The sequence below is a fragment of the Pangasianodon hypophthalmus genome, chromosome 16 (assembly GCF_027358585.1).
Source record: "Pangasianodon hypophthalmus isolate fPanHyp1 chromosome 16, fPanHyp1.pri, whole genome shotgun sequence".
In the NCBI taxonomy this organism is placed as follows: Eukaryota; Metazoa; Chordata; class Actinopteri; order Siluriformes; family Pangasiidae; genus Pangasianodon; species Pangasianodon hypophthalmus.
In genome coordinates, this window is record NC_069725.1 from 15,413,008 (window position 1) to 15,431,043 (window position 18,036).

The 18,036-nt window shown below is 37.6% G+C and overlaps 1 protein-coding gene across 1 annotated transcript; it reads right to left on the reverse strand.

Annotated features, from left to right (window-relative positions):
- Positions 1-203: 203 nt before the first annotated feature.
- On the reverse strand, positions 204-17,858 carry birc7 (baculoviral IAP repeat containing 7). The gene is made up of 7 exons (XM_026921243.3): positions 16,932-17,858; positions 2,925-3,024; positions 2,103-2,184; positions 1,970-2,015; positions 1,386-1,598; positions 1,113-1,178; positions 204-824 (listed from the first exon to the last, which is right to left on the reverse strand). The coding sequence occupies exons 1-7, from the start codon at positions 17,398-17,400 to the stop codon at positions 622-624; spliced, it is 1,179 nt and encodes a 392-aa protein (XP_026777044.3). The 5' UTR covers positions 17,401-17,858; the 3' UTR covers positions 204-621.
- Positions 17,859-18,036: the final 178 nt, after the last annotated feature.

The following is an 18,036-nucleotide window of genomic DNA, read 5'->3' on the forward strand; positions in this document are numbered from 1 at the left end:
AGTTGTTTAACACATCTATATGTAAATATCAGTAAATTCAGATCAATCATCTCATCTTTTGATCTCACACCTAAATGTCTTTAGTGTATAGCAAAATCAAAAGAATTGGCCTTACAGTTCCAATACTTTTGGAAGGAACTATATAAAAAAATCCTGTAATTCTTACAACGTTCACCCAATTTGGATGTAAATACCCTCAAACTAATGTGGAAAATCTGCAGTTTGAGCTCATATTTATTGTTTAATTTCACCTACAATATACTGTGGTAGACAGTTAAAATAACAATAACTTTGTCAAAGTCCAAATATTTATGGACCTGACTAGACATTACGAAATAAGAAGACAATAGACAATAAGAAAACAGCTTCAGTTTGATTCCATTTAATTTCAAAGTGTCAACATTTTGTTATCTACATCACAGGTTCCCAAATCTGTTTTCCTTGGTATAACGCACCCACTTCAGAAAGGGCTTGTAATTATCTGACCAGTTGAATCTAATGTATTGGGAGCAGGAGCCTGTGGTGTAAATGGTAGCTTTAAATACTTTTAACTACTTCAAAGATAACTAGTTTTTTTAGAGGAGCTTTTTCTTTCAGTTGTGCAGGTGTGTGTAGTAGTCCTCAGGACATGAAGGCACGTACGCTGCCACGTATCACTCCTCTACAGATGGGGCAGTGTCTCAGGCTGGCCGCACACTCAGAACACACAACCAGGTGACCGCAGGGAATAAACACCATGGACACCGGTTTATCCATACATACTTTGCAGGTTCTTTCCTCCTGAAGCTGCTTCAACTGTTCCTCAGCACTCAGGGTCACCAAAACTGCAAAATGCCCGCACACACACACAGTCATGTCAGGATGCTGCAAGTCACCTGATTTCAGAACTACACTCATTGAAGTATTACTTGATTTGCCTGTTCTTATAAACAACTTGTGTGAATTTCAGGTGCAAGACAGTAAGTGGATAGTAAGACACACAACTTGCAAGGTCACTTCTTATAACATACACTATGCCACAATTTCATATGTGGAAATAAGATTATAAACTGTTCTCATGAATATAATCATGTCCACAAGCACAGTAAACGTGAAACTGCATTAATTTAGACCTTTCTCCCCAAGTGAGGTCTTCAGTTTCATTCCATTGGCACTGCTGCTCTGCCTCACCACAGGCTCTAGAAGAAACAAATCTCACATTCGAGAAGGAGCCAGCACATGATGTAATGTGTATATCTTTTTCTTCTTAGATAGCATCATTTATGTCATGCACTAAATTGCAGGTGCAATTGCTATACCCAGGTCCTGACACAATATTAACTATGAAGCTCTCCATCTATTTTATGCCTGTCTATCTTTTGAAAAGCAGTGAATGCTCTCAGCACCTGTGTTATTATCACTGCCCTGCCTCCCCTCCTCTTCAGCCTGCAGGATGTCAGCCACCAGGTCAGAGACAGAAGTGTAATGGTGGCCGGTGAGCAGGAAGCGAGACTGAACTAGGCTCTCAACTGCTGCTTGGTCAAAACCCATCTGCAGCACCGCCTGCACCACCGGAGAGAACATGGTCTCTGCTGGTGCACTCTGCCCACTCAGCACATCTTACCATTGCATGGGGAGAACACAAACATGAGTGTTTTTCAGTGCATAATAAATGCTCTCTAAATCCTGTGCTCAAGAAAGAACAGAGCTGTATTTTTATAGGTGGTTATAATTAGATTTAAAGAATACACTTATAATGACAGTTATATTGACACACAAATTAAATACACTGATACTGATACAATAGAATGCTACAAGTATGTAGTCTTTAGTACTTGATTTCAGTTAGTTGGACTTCTACTGTGAAAGAAAGATGACATTTTTTTAACACTACGCTGCTTTAAGAAAGCCAGATTAGTCTACCCTCATTTTCTTGTTTTTTGTTCTATTTTTATTGACCTTGTTGTAATATACCCACTAAAACACTTACCATGTCCAGTGGTAATATTTCTTGCAGTCGAATTCTGGAATTCACTCTGTAAACAGAGTTGTCATTAGTCTCCAAGATCACTTGAACTTACAAGTAGTTCATTAGCAAGTGTTACTGAATGAACGATACACACTGCCTGCTCTGTTGTGTTGAAGTGTGACTGCTGCACACTGTTGATGTACTGATGTCCTCTTGACTGGATCAAATACTCACATCTAATGTAAAATAGAGAAAGAAGGAACAAATGAAAGAAAGAAAAAGGAACTTAAGTAAGAAAGAAAATACAGTACCTTGCATAAATATTCACCCCCTTGAACTTTTCCACATTTAATAGCGTTACCGCCTGGTACTGAAGAGGAGTTAATTGGGATTATATGTCATGAATCTACATAAAATCACCTCTTTTGCAATTTACTCAAGACAGCAACTAAAGTAGTTTCCCTATTGATGAAAATACAGCTCTTCAAGATAACATAACCTTAAACAAAAAGTGAAAGTAACCACTTGGGACAAAGTATCTTATCAAAGTAATTTTAATAAAGTGTACTTCCCAACCATGGATATTAAAATGTGTATATTAAAATATTAAATAAAAATGTACATCATCTGTAACAATGTTTTCAGTATTTCAATATGCAGTAAATGGAAAGGTGATTGGCAAGCTAGTACCAAATTTAGTATAATCTATTCAAAAGTCCATTTCAGTTCTAGGCTGTAACACAAAACACAAAATGTGGAACTGTTGAGGTTGGTTTGAATATTTTTGAACAATTAGTTTAGTATTCAGTCCAGTTCTTACAGCCACTGTTTTACTAGGAAGAATTATGTTCTCACATACAAACTGTATGAATCAACAAATTAATAATGTCAGATTAATGTAATACAGTGCTTTTTCATTTAGCTTTGTGTATATATTTATCTATTTGTGTATGCATCTTGTGGAAAAATGTGTTACCGTGGGAACCACTTGGCATGTTCCTGCCACGGATCATCTCCAGGCTCCCAGTTCCTCAAACTGCCGTCACAGAAGAAACACTTCACGTTATCACTATGACCTAAATGAAATGCCAATGAAAGGGCATTAGTATTTGCATTTGTACTGTGATGATATTATTACCATATCAGGGATATGGGAAGGCATTTTACACTGGGGTGCTGGAATTTTAAGCAGCATACATATGGTGTGAGCTATGACGACACCCAAATTAAGGCCAAATAATTTTTCTTTTAACAGAGATTGTGTGTTGATTAAGATAAATATACCACAGCGCAGCTGAATTCTTGAATCAGAAGATGTTGATTAATTTTCATTAGCAGCACCCATTTGAATATTTATGACTGTAAATGATTGGTTATATTAATGTGCTTGTTCTAATACATTATCACTCCTATAACAGCCCATTTACAGTGACTTGTATGGATACTCCACTTAATCTAAGACTAATAATGAACACATTAAAAATGTATTGTTATATCACCAAGAATCACAAATGAAGTTTTTTGTTAGAAGATGTTTATTTAACGTTTATGGAAGTAGTGTCATTGATTTGTAAAAATCAGTAAGTTTACTGAACCACGAGTTGTTCCTGTTATCACTTACTTTATAGCAGCTCTTTACAGCTGTTTCCTCACCAGCCTCTCTTTTTGTGTCTCTCTTGAAGTTAAAAAAAAACCCAGCTGCTTGTCATGTTACAGTGAAACCAGAAAGTGCAAACTCCTCTGCCCTGAAGACTCAAGTCTTGTGGCCGTTCCATAACATTAAATGTAACTTAAATATAAATGTAAATGTAAATTAAAAAGTGCAATTATTATACATTTGGATGGTGACTCATGTCAAATAACATGAGGTTTAGGTTTCAGTGCAAATTTTAAATATAATTTGAAATGTTACATTTAAATATTAAATTTAAATGCTAATGGTAAACATGAAATATGAATAATAAATGTAAATGTATTTATTGTATTGTCTATTGTGCACTGCCACTTCATCTCCCTGAATTTTTGCACTACATATTGTCAATTATGTATACTGCTGTCTGTGACCCTTGTAATGTCACACCAAGGCCTTGGAGAACACTATTTCATTTTACTGTATATGTGTATAAGGCTAGAATGACAATGAAAACTCTCTAACCCTATAACTCCCCGACTCCTACACTACACATTCAGGATTATTCATCTCTTCCGCTGAGACATTTTTCTCATCTATCAACAGAACAGATCCTGCAAGTCACATTGTCCTGCAACCCCCCACCTGCCTGTTAGATCCAATCCTTTCCACAATGCTCCAGACCATCTCACAAGACCTCCTCCCCTTCATCACTAATATCATTAATAACTCCATAACATCTGGTCATGTGCCAAATGCATTCAAGACAGCAAGGGATATTCCTATTCTGAAGAAACCCACTCTGGATCCCTCAGACATCAGCAACTACCAACCGGTATCACTTCTCTCTTTTCTTTCTAAAATCCTCTAATGCACCATGTACAATCAACTGTCTTGCTATCTCTCACAGATCAACCTCCAAGATCCTAACCAGTCTGGCTTCAAAGTGGCACATCCCATCGAAACTGCCCTTGTGGCAGTCACTGCGAAGCTCCATCCCACTAGATCAGCCAAACGATCATCAGTCCTCATCCTCCTCGACCTTATAGCAGCAGTTAATGTGGAATTCATGGCACATGGAAATGTTCTTGCTTCCTACCTGGATGGTCAGTCATATCAGTTGACATGGAGGGGATCTACATCTGCTCCATGCAGACTCTCCAGACAACTCTCAGATCTCACCTTCTGTCACTGCACACAACCTTGAAGTAACCATGGACAATCAACTGTCCTTCTCCTCTCACATTGCTAATCTGACACGCTCATGCCAATTTCTACTTTACATCAGAAGGATTTGTCCATTTCTATCTACACAGGCCACTCAGGTGTTTATTCGGTCCCTGGACATTATAAGACTAGACTACTGCAACTCGCTCCTGGCAGGTCTGTCTCTGCACACTATTCAACCTCTACAACTGATTCAGAATGCAGCTGCACAACTTCTTTTTAAACTTACTAAGTTCTCGCAAACCACCCCATTGCTACGCTCCACTGGGTTCCTGTAGCTGCCCGTATCAGATTTAAAACACTGATGCTTGACCGTGATGTGAAAATGGACAACCGCCCACCTACCTTAAAGCAATTATCACACCCTGCACTGCACCACACTCCCTAGGATCCTCTAGTACTGCTTGACTGGTCACACCATCTCTCAGGTATGGCATGCAAGGAAGGCATGCATCAAGGCTTTTCTCTGTTCTGGCCCATAGGTATTGGAATGAACTTTCCCTAGATGTCTAAACAGCTGAGTCACTTCAAACGGTGACTGAAGACCTACCTCTTCACGGAGTACTTAAATTAGCACTTTATTTTTAAAAATTGTGCTGTCTGTGTGTTTTTATACTATATTACCTCCCCAGCAGGGTTTTCAGTACTCTTAGTCTGTGATCTAGTGAACCAGAATCAGGATGTATTTATTGATAGAGATTTCAATGCACGCTCTGGATAATGCTATATATGTAAATGTAAATGTGAATGTTAAATAAACAGGAGATGAGACAATGAAAGAAGCTACAAAAAGCAGCTGCTTTTGTATCTACTGTTATAGCATCACCTTTATCCATTAGCCTAGCAGTGGAGAACACTACTGTTCAGTGTGATCATACATATGAGTACATAAGATTGTTTATTTTCCGGCTAGGGCAATGACGCCGGCCATTAGGCGGTCCTTCGTTGCTGTCCGGGATGCAGTGAGACGCATTGAGACAAGGCATCTCTGAGACACATTAGACCCCATTCACATCTGTACTTAGCACTATCCACTTATGAGCAGATCACCCAGGACACAGGATATATGCCAGATGTGAATGGGGCTTTAGATGCTCTTCATCCTGGCCTGGAGAAATCTTTGATGATGTAATTGAAATCCATATCTCTAGCCATATCATTTTTCAGGGACATTAACAACCAATTACAATTTAGCTGCGTAGGACCAAATCAGAACAAATGCACTGCATGAAGTTAGTGGCAGTTTTATGAAGAGATAGGGAGTTTTTAGTGACCTAATTAGCTAAATTAGCAAGTAGACTGGACTTGACAAGAAGATCAGGAGAATGAAGAAAATATTAATGAACATTTAAAATTTGATTATGTTCTGGTCTATATAAACAATATTACCTAGGGCAGTTGCCCAATATGAAAAGTCCCCACAGAAGACAGAGGAAGGGGGCCTGATAGGGGCGCGGGGTGGTGGTGGTGGTGGTGGTGTTGATTTAATTATATCTTTCTTTCAAACAAACAAAGTAATGGAGGCCTGTTAGGGGATTTATTTCATTTATGTAGGTTAATTACTAGAGTTATTTAATTTATTTATGCTGAAACATCTGTTTGGGAGTCTGTTGTTTCACTCTTGAAATAGTCACATGGATTCTGCTGCTAAAAATAAAACTACTAATCAGAACACTTGCTTGCCATCTACTGGTCGAAATGTTAAATCATAGAATACATGAAATATATTCAAGAACAGTAGTAATTATGACTAAATTTAATTCAGGTTGTTAGTCATTTTGAAACACAAAATGCCTTATTTAATTCATTGTCTTTAATTGATTACTAATATTGACATTGCCTATCTAAGTTTTTCTGACTCTATGCTGTATGAAAAAACATTCATTTCTTCTTAAACGATATCTAAAAATTACGCATACTGTATTTTAAAAAAAAAGTAGACAGTGAAAGGTGTTCATGTTTTTGCTTGAAGATTCTTAAGGTTGGTAGTTCGATGAATTATGAAACATGATCCATGTGGGAATTAGTGTCTGGGTGTAGGTTTATCTCCCCAGGTTTGTGAGTTGTGGATGTGGGGTTGAGTTACTTATTAACAGCCGTCCCCCGCCCACAGTTTTAAAACATCTGCTATGCCCTTGGTGGTGAATCACAGAAACAGTGGCTGAAAAAGCTTTGAAAACTTAAATCCGACAGATTTAGGCATAGGATGCCTATACGGACCACTGCAGAACGTAAAGCACAGAGGACATGTTTCCAGAATATCTAAGTCCTGACTTTAATTGCAAAAGTGATGCAAGTTCTTCTTTTATTTATTTGTGCACTGGTGGCTCTGCACAGACACAATAAAAGGTGCTAATTTTATTTTAGAGTCTATTTCATACCCAAATAATACCTACAGTGCTGAAATAGCACTTCCAGTTTCAAACAAACCCATCCCCATAGTGTCCATCTTGTTCAGTTAGACACTGTAGAAATACTGCAGGAATATGAAGGGATATGAACTGATGGTGTCACTATATTTTTTGTGATCCTTCATAGAGTTAGACTTCAGAACTCCTACATAACAAAAGGCTGTGTTAACTTGTGGAATGAACATCCAAAAAACTCTTACAGTGTTTGAGTCTAACTGCGATATAGGTAACTGTGTGTTAATTGGACGCTGATGTAACTGTGTGTTAATTGGACGCTGGGGATTTTAGCTGTGCACTAGGCATATACATGTGGGACGTAGCAGTGTTTCACCCCACACACACACACACACACACACACACACACACACACACACACACACACACACAGCAGCAGGCAGCACTAATATGCTCTCGTTCATTCTAGTCACTTCGGCAGCAAGAGGTGCACAAAAGGGAATTCATGTCCTGAAAAGAAATTTATAAAGTGTGTCTGTGAATTGGAGCCCCATATCAGGCTAATGAGCACATTTCATTCTCTAGGACAATTTCCTTTCCCTATGGCGGTCTTGAACCGCGGTAAAGTTGGTTTTATATTGGACATTCACTGCACATTCGAGATTCTCTCTTCTATTTCTCAAGAAATAAACACATAAACAGGACAAAATGTATATATATATATATATATACACTATATTACCAAAAGTATTCGGTCACCTGCCTTGACTCACATATGAACTTAAGTGCCATCCCATTCCTAACCCATAGGGTTCAATATGATGTCGGTCCACCTTTTGCAGCTATTACAGCTTCAACTCTTTTGGGAAGGCTGTCCACAAGGTCGAGGAGTGTGTTTATAGGAATTTTTGACCATTCTTCCAAAAGCGCATTGGTGAGGTCACACACTGATGTTGGTCGAGAAGGCCTGGCTCTCAGTCTCCACTCTAATTCATCCCAAAGGTGTTCTATCGGGTTCAGGTCAGGACTCTGTGCAGGCCAGTCAAGTTCATCCACACCAGACTCTGTCATCCATGTCTTTATGGACCTTGCTTTGTGCACTGGTGCACAGTCATGTTGGAAGAGGAAGGGGCCCGCTCCAAACTGTTCCCACAAGGTTGGGAGCATGGAATTGTCCAAAATGTTTTGGTATCCTGAAGCATTCAAAGTTCCTTTCACTGGAACTAAGGGGCCAAGCCCAACTCCTGAAAAACGACCCCACACCATAATTCCTCCTCCACCAAATTTCACACTCGGCACAATGCAGTCCGAAATGTACCGTTCTCCTGGCAACCTCCAAACCCAGACTCGTCCATCAGATTGCCAGATGGAAAAGCGTGATTCATCACTCCAGAGAATGCGTCTCCACTGCTCTAGAGTCCAGTGGCGGCGTGCTTTACACCACTGCATCCGACGCTTTGCATTGCACTTGGTGATGTGTGGCTTGGATGCAGCTGCTCGGCCATGGAAACCCATTCCATGAAGCTCTCTGCGTACTGTACTTGGGCTAATCCGAAGGTCACATGAAGTTTGGAGCTCTGTAGCAATTGACTGTGAAGAAAGTCGACGACCTCTTTGCACTATGCGCTTCAGCATCTGCTGACCCCTCTCCGTCAGTTTACGTGGCCTACCACTTCGTGGCTGAGTTGCTGTTGTTCCCAAACTCTTCCATTTTGTTATGATAAAGCTGACAGTTGACTGTGGAATATTTAGGAGCGAGGAAATTTCACGACTGGATTTGTTGCACAGGTGGCATCCTATGACAGTTCCACGCTGGAATTCACTGAGCTCCTGAGAGCGGCCCATTCTTTCACAAATGTTTGTAAAAACAGTCTGCATGCCTAAGTGCTTGATTTTATACACCTGTGGCCAGGCCAAGTGATTAGGACACCTGATTCTGATCATTTGGATGGGTGACCGAATACTTTTGGTAATATAGTGTATATATATATATATATATATATATATATATATATATATATATATATATATATATATATATACATACAGTAGATGATTATAGTCCATACAGTATGGACACAGTATTTATTTTTTTTTATAACATATATTTTATTAATTATTATTAATGATATACATTTTTAAATTACACATATAAATTTATTGTGCCACATAAACCCCAGAATTAGTTTTAGCAACTACAGCGAAATGCTGTAAAAAAAAATGTATTGCTAAATGAATAAATAGAACAACAAATTTTATGATTCATACTATATTATACTCCGTTCCTCCTATCAAAGACACAACTCAATTTTGATTTTTTTTTCCAAAGATTTTTGTTTAAAAAAGAAAAATAGTTAAAAATTCAATAACTTTTGGACTTTAAGATTTATACATGTAAAACTACATGCACTATGATACAGTCTATTATTCCTATCAACTACAAGCAAATAGATTCTAAAAACTCAATAACCTTTTGACTGTAGGAGCCACGATCCGTGTACCTTTTGGTCATTCAATTTTCATTTCCAAAAGAGATTTTGAAAAATGAACAGCAAGAGTTATTTCAAACATCTATTAATAATCAAAAACAAAACAACGGAAAAGCACACCCTTTTCCCATTTCTTTTTTGCTGCATGAAAAAAAAGAAAATCGCAGGAAAACAAAACAGAAAAATATGTGAATTTTTCATGCATAATACATGTTGACGCCCACATACACATAGCCGTATTATGCAGGACGTTGTCACCATGTAGCAGGGATATGCGCTAAAATAGCTTAGCTGGAGATCAAATGACAATGGCTTTGGACTCTAATACTCTAATATAATTTTAGATATGGCAAAAAAGGTCTGCTGTCTTCGTTAATATCAGCGTACATGGTTGAAGAATATGGGGAAGCAGGGTTTTCCGCAAGAAATATAAGAAGATTTTTTGCTGAACGAGGCTTGATTCCTCTCTCCGACTCACATTTGGAACCTGAGGTTGCAAAAGCTATCACTGAGTTAAGATGTTAAGAGTTCTCTCGTAATTCGTAATTATGGTAATACCAACCTGGCGGGAATGAACAGTAATGTCTACATTGTTGTCTGTTACCATGACAAGAAGTACACCTGGCGATTCCTCTGCTGTCGTACAACCGGCATAATAAACAGTATACAAGCAAGCTATGATGGACAAACTAGATTAATTAGTAAATCAGATAAACTAATTCGTCAAGCTAGAGGGGAATTCTAACATCTTTACAACATTAACAAAGACAACTGACCTTTTTTTTGCTATTTCTAAAATTATATTAGAGCAAGGTTCCGAGGCCATTGTCAATTGATCTCCAGCTAAACTATTTTAGCGCATATCCCTGCTAAAGCTTCTTCTTCTTGTCTAAAAAAAAACCTCTACATCCTACTATACAACTTTGTTCCCTTAAGATAATTTAAGAGAGCTTTGTTCACTTTCGAGGAATTATTTTGCAGATTTTTAATAGACATATTGTTAATACTCATTGACTTTAATTCCTCTATTAACTGAAATCTTTCTCTGTTATATGCAATACAATTTAACAGCACATATTTGACTGTTTCTAGTAGACCACATTTTTTTGCAGCAGTCAGATTCAAGTTTGTCAATGTTATACAATGATTGAGAGCAGAGTGACCAATCCGGCGTCTAGTTAGTATTGTATCATCCCTTCTTTTTCCATATACAGTCCTCTCATATCCAACTTGACTTTGAACACTGTACAGATGTCATCCCTTAACTTCCTTATGCCATTTTTTTTGCCACATCCCTTTTACCGCCCCTTTGACTAATCCTTAATTTCTGATTTACTCAACGGGACATTAACCTCTATTCATCAATGTCTCAGAGCCTGCTTAGCCATGCCATCTGTCTCCTCACTGCCCTCCACACCAATATGAGCCGGTACCTGTAAAAAGGAAACTATTATTTGTAACTGACGTATCCTGTAGACTCTGACTCTGAAGAATTTCATATAAAATATCTTGCCTCGATGAGGACTTCCCACTAGTTAAACTAGTTTGCACTGAATATGAATCTGAGCATACTACAATATTCTGACCCATTGAAGAGCCAAATTAACAGCGATTAGCTCTGTTGCATAAATTGGTAAGTGATCAGATGTACTTTTTTGCGATTCTGTACTTAAAATATGGAATGTAAACTGCTGCTGCTGTACATCCATTATCGGCAGACTTCGAACCATCTGTATATATTTGCATAATTAAGTAATATTTCTGAGCCAAATACTGATTCACTACTGTATCTTTAGGGACATTCCTATTTTTATCATTGATTCTGTCCTGCAGCTGGAGGTCTACTAATGGCACTGGAAAGAGCCAAGGGGGTATTACAGGTACAACCACAGTTGGGTTAATTTCCACATTTGATATTCCTATATCTTCAGCCTGACTATTTGCAGCCCATTCAAAGCTATGTAACTGCTTGTATTTATACTCCCAGCAATCCTTCAAAACATTTTTAACCGGGTGATTAATCGAATGACCTTTTAACGAAGTCCAATAAACCATTCTTAGTTGTAGTCTTCTAATGTCTAAAGACATTTCCCCTGCTTCCACCTGTAAAGCTATTATTGGGAATGATCTGAATGCACAACAGTATAATCTTAAAGCTTGGGATTCAATGCCATTACCTTATTGATCAAAGATGCTGATGCAGAACTATACACTATACTACCATAATCTACTGCAGATCTTATCATTGCACAATATATTTGTTTTAAAGAATAACGATTTGCACCCCAGTCTATCCCTGACAGGCACCTTAAAATGTTTAATCCCTTTTTACATTTATCCACTAGCTGTTGAATGTGTGTTTTAAAAGTCAATTTTGAATCCATCCACACCCTTAAAAACGTAATCACTGATACTTGCTCCAAAACCTGTTCATATAATTTCAATTTAACTTTGGGAGGTATCCTTTTTTGATAAACAAATTACTTGGGTTTTCGTTACAGAGAGGTGGAATCCCCAGATTTTACTCCACTTCTCAACTTCACCTACTGCCTCCTGCATTCTTCTCTCATAGTACTGAACATTTCTTCCTCTCTTCCACAAAGCTCCATCATCTGTGTAAAGAGATTTTCCTATTCCTGGGTCAACTTTATAAAAAATATCATTTATCATAATGTTAACACACACTACACACACTCCCTTGAGGAGTTCCATTGTCAATGGAATAGATATTTCAAAGGAAGATCCTACTCTCACTTGTATGGTCTGGTCATGTAAAAAATTCTTTACCCATTTATATAAGTTCCCTTTTATCCCCATTTGATCTAGTTTAATTAGAAGCCCTTCCTTCCACATCATATCATATGCTTTTTCGATGTCGAAAATACTCCCACTAAAACTTCTTTATTAACTTGTGCTTTCCTTATATCAGACTCCGATTATTGCATCCATTGAATTCTGACCTTTTCTGAAATCACTCTGATGAGGGCAAATAAGACCTCTTGTTTCAAGAATATAAGACAGCTGATACATAACCATTCTTTTCATTAAATTACATAAATTGATTGCCAATGAATGATCTTTTCCTGGTTTGGCAATGGGAAAAACAACACCATGATTCCAAGAGCAAGGAAGTTTTCCTAATTCCCACACTTTGTTAAAAAGGCTTAAAATGGAATATAATGATTTATCTGAGAGATGTTTTATCATTTCATACCTCACTTCATCCATCCCAGGGGAAGTATTTCTGACCCCAATTAAAGCCTATTTTAATTCATACAAGGAAAATTCCTCATCAAGTGTACATCCAGAAGAGCCTCTTTGGACTAAGACCTGTGGATTTTCTCTCCTTTTCTGGTCTGTATAATTTCTCATCTCATCTGATATAATAACGTTACTATGGATCTTAACAAAGGCCTCAGCTAATACTTCTGCTTTTTCATGATTTGTAATAATCTGCTTGTCCCCACTTATAAGGACAGGTATACTGCTGTATGTCTGGATCCCTCCCATCTTCTTAATCATTCCTCATATCTCACTTATACTTATTTTGTCACCAAAGCTGTCACAAAATCATCTCCAATAATTTCTCTTGGCGTTCTGAATTTCTTTTCTAACAATTGCCTGAGCTCTTTTATACTCAATGAATTGATCAAATGAATATGATTTCCTTACCTTTCTTAAAGCTCTGTTTCTGACTGTTATTGCTTTACTGCATTCATCAGTCCACCATGGCATCACTTTCTTCCTTCCCCCCCCCCCGTACTTTTACCTATCACTTCTTCTGCTGATCCACAAAGAATTTCACAAATCCTTTTATTAAAGTCCTCTATATCTTCTACTGTATTTCTTAATTCAAGAATTCTTAACTCGCTTTCCTCTTTAAATCTTTAAACCTCCTCCAATCTGCATCTAGGAAATTTCTCCACATCTACTTGGGATATATCTGTCCCAGTTGTACATTTAATAGGAAAATGATCACTTCCCATTGTGCTTTTATCTATTAAAAATTCAGAGTTTTCGGTTTGCAATTTTCTTTTTCCGTGCAGCAAAGAAGAAATGGGAAAATGGCATGTTTTGTTTTTGATTATTAATAGATTGAAATAACTTTGTTGTTCATTTTTTAAAATCTCTTTTGGAAATGAAAATTGAATGACCAAAAGGTACACAGACCCGGTTACACATGTAAAACCAAATGCACAATGATAAAGTTTATTATTGCTACCAACTACAGCAAATGGATTTTAAAAACTCAGTTTTTAAATTTTTGTTGTTTCTTTAAAATAATAATCAAAATTCAATAACTTTTTGAATGAAGAAGTTACACATGTAAAACTAAATGCAGTATGATAGTCTATTATTGCTACTAACTCCAGCAAATAGATTCTAAAAACTCAGTTTTTTAAATTTTTTAATTTTAATTTTTCAAAAAAGAAAAATCATTTAAAATCAAAACTTTTTGAGTTATACATGTAAAACCAAATACACTATGATACCGTCTATTATTGTTTTTATCAACTACAGCAAATAGATTTGGAAAAAATCAGTTTTTTTTACTTTTTTATTTTTAATTTAAATAAAGAAAAAATTAAAATTCAATAACTTTTTAATTGTAGGAGTTACACGTGTAAAACCAAATGCACTATGATAAAGTCTATGATTGCTATCAACTACCACAAATAGATTTTAAACACTCAGTTTCTAAATGTTTTGGTATAATTTTTTTTATTTTGAAAAAAAAAGGAAAATAATTTAAATTCAATAACGTTTTGACTGTAGGAGTTACACATATAAAACCAAATGCGCTATGATACAATCTATTGTTGCCACAGCAAATAGATTTTAAAACTATGTTTTTTTTTAAATTATAATGTTTTTTTTTTTTTTCATTATTTTGGAATAAAAGTATATAATACTTTTCAAATAAAATTAAAGCTGCAAGCAGCATTTTCGTGGGCCAACCACCCAGATTCAGTGAGCCACACATTCACAAACATGCTACAATTGTTGAATAAGCAATCACTGGAAAGCAGAACCATAACTATAGGCAAAGGGATTCAAGAATTTCATGTATTTGCCAGTCCGTTATGGGAGAACGGTTTTTAATATCAGAGTTCCTTTGAGAACTTTTGTTTAGACAGGTCTCAAGATGATGTGAGACAAATTTAGTGAAGATTGGACAAAATTTGGAGGAGGAGTAGCAAAAATGGCAGTTAGATATAATCATTTTTGGCATGTTATTGTAACTTTTGACCAGTAAGTGGCGCTGTCACAAAATTTGTTACATAGCCTCAGGGTCTGATCTTGAAGATGCCTACCAAGATTTGTGCCAGTGTGCAAGGTCGTTTCTGAGATACAGCCTCACTTCCTGTTCGGTGGTTTCACCATCAGATTTGTTGGCATATTACAAGCCAATCGTTTGGACTATCGACATTCTTTTGATAACTTTTGTCCAGGTTGGTCTGAAGATGTTGTATGCCAAATTTGGTGTTGATTGGAAATAATTTATAGGCGTAGAAGCAAAAAAACTTTTTTTGAAAAAATACAAGATGGATGACTCAAAGTACACTTGGATTTCAGATGTTGGTGTGCGTTCACTTCAGCATACTCCAGGGAATTATAGGAAAAAAGACCTGTGAATTTAGCACAAACTTGTCACTCCTACAGTGAAAAAGTTATTAAATCTTTCTTTCTTATTTATTTATTTGTTTGTTTGCTTGTTTGTTTGTTTTTAATTTTACTAAATTGAGTTGTGTCTTTCATAGAAAGAATTGAGTATAATATAGTGTGACTCAAAAAATTTGTTGAGTTTCATTTCTATTTGTTTCCAGAAAAAAATTAGCAATAAAAAAAAACCACTTGTTTTCAAAATCATTTTGCTACAGTTGGTAACACTAATCCTGAGCTTTATGTGGCACAATGCTTTTATGTGTAATCACTCATTTAAAAAAAAGTTTATTATTAATAATCATTAATAAATTATATGCTTTAAAAATATATAAAGAGCATTTACTACTGTACGCATATGTACTCAATGTAGTATTGCTCTTCTAGTGAGTCTTATGCCCCACTACAACCTTCAGAATGTGGAAACCTCATTTTAGTGATTCTTATATATATATATATATATATATATATATATATATATATATATATATATATATATATATATGATTTTATTACTGTACTTCTTCTCTCAAGACTATTGTGTAATATTGCACTTGTGAGTCTTACATCCGACTGTACTGAATCCATACTGTATCCCGACACTGAAATACGTTTACAGATATCCTGCGAAGTGGACGACTATAATCTTGGTAGAATGTTACATAGTTGCCCATGTCATGCACTTTTTAGACGGTCCCTTACTGACTCTATTACTACAAACTGCTGATGACCTGCGTTTCTGAGAGATTAGCTTCAGCGGGCTTTAATGGGAGAAACATTTTTTTAAAAATACATTCACTTGTGCTTGGTTCTCTGTCCACTTCAGAGCAAGAAAATACATTTTGTTCTTTTAGTGTGTTTATTTCTTGAGAAATAGAAGAGACAATCTCGAATGTGCAGTGAATGTCCAATATAAAACCAATTTTACCGCGGGTGGTCTTGGGCTCCTTTCGTACTCAGAGCCCTCGGACTCAAGTCCACCTTTCCCCGTTATGACACACCTTACTGAACAGACAATATGCTCATGTCCCATCATTACTGTAACTGTACTGAACAGACAGTATATTCATGTCCCATCATTACTGTAACTGTACTGAACAGACAATATGCTCATGTCCCATCATTACTGTAACTGTACTGAACAGACAATATGCTCATGTCCCATCATTACTGTAACTGTACTGAACAGACAGTATATTCATGTCCCATCATTACTGTAACTGTACTGAACAGACAATATGCTCATGTCCCATCATTACTGTAACTGTACTGAACAGACAGTATATTCATGTCCCATCATTACTGTAACTGTACTGAACAGACAATATGCTCATGTCCCATCATTACTGTAACTGTACTGAGCAGACAGTATATTCATGTCCCATCATTACTGTAACTGTACTGAACAGACAATATATTCATGTCCCATCATTACTGTAACTGTACTGAACAGACAATATATTCATGTCCCATAACAAAACTTACCTGCCGTCGTTGTGTGTTTCATGTTTAGCATTGCTCACTTCAACATTACTTTTTTGCTCACTTTAGCATTACTCAATTTAACACCGGAGAAAACGAGTGTTAAAATGAGTGAAAACTCGCACCTGTGTAGAAGAAGCCAGCGCGCGCCAGTGTTTCCGGTTGGATGGAGGAGCTTGTGGGCCAGGTGCTGAACGTGGTGAGACGCGTGTCCTCAGGCTCCATCTCTGGATAAGCGGCTTGACCCGTTGTCACCTGCTCGCCCGCGGCCAGGCGCTGCAGCTGGCTCAACAGCTGGCCGTCCACTGAATCCGTCGAAGCGGGGACGCGCGGAACAAAGCTCGTGTCCCTCCTCGAAACGAGCTCGCGCGCAGGAAAGTGGCGCCGGTGCGCGCCAGTCGCACGGTCCTCGTGTGCGCAGTGCCTCGGCGTCCTGTCGCAGCGACAGCAGCGCACCATATCTCCTGGTCCCAGAGGCGCTAGCTCAGCACATCTATCTGAAGCGTTTAGCGGCCAGTCGGGGAAAGTGCTCAGTGGTTCCTCCTCGCGGTCCATCCTGTTTCCATCGCCATTACATTCTCCTGTATGAGGCATATAGCTTGCGTCCCATGGAGGAGGAATCCAGATATGGCCCGAAAGCCCCAGTGCCTGTGTTACAGGTTAGCTTTCTAGAAAGGCTGTCAGAAAGCGCTTCCCGCGTGGAGAGGATATGAAAAGCACACACAATGGTACACGCTCCCTGGTAAACACCCTATTGTAACCTCTGTGAACACAGCTAACTTTCGTTTTTGTTTGTTTCAGATGATGTGCAGTGTGCTGTGGGCTTTTTGGGATGCGCAAATTTCTCTTGCCATTTTATCATAAGAACCCAGACCCCTGATTATGCTGAATAAAAGACATGCTGGGGGAAAACAGTTATTTAGGCGGTGAGGGAGCACTACTTACTGACGTGGAAATACCGTTCAGTGTGCATGTGTTTATAAGTAGCTCCAATGTGTACAGTGAATATGGGATTAAACATGTTTAAATCATGTTTATATGTTTGGTGGATCCTGGGCGAGAGGGCAGCCGCTTCACGGAAACACGTTTATTACGCATCAGTTAACGCCTGCTGGACACGTTCATCACGTGTCACGCTGAGCCGCAATAACGCCTGAAGGGCACGTTTATTAAGAATCATTTTGACACGTGTTATTACAGCTGTTTGTGTCAAAATGAAAGTCTTTTCCG

Bases quoted from the DNA above. Each gene is read 5' to 3' on its own strand.
- birc7 (XM_026921243.3), bottom strand. From the start codon at position 17,400: ATGCCTCATACAGGAGAATGTAATGGCGATGGAAACAGGATGGACCGC. The intron at 2,016-2,102 runs GTGTGTATCGTT...CTCTGTTTACAG, and splicing joins TCAACACAACAGAGCAGGCA to AGTGAATTCCAGAATTCGAC. The intron at 1,179-1,385 runs GTGCTGAGAGCA...TGTTTCTTCTAG, and splicing joins GGGCAGTGATAATAACACAG to AGCCTGTGGTGAGGCAGAGC.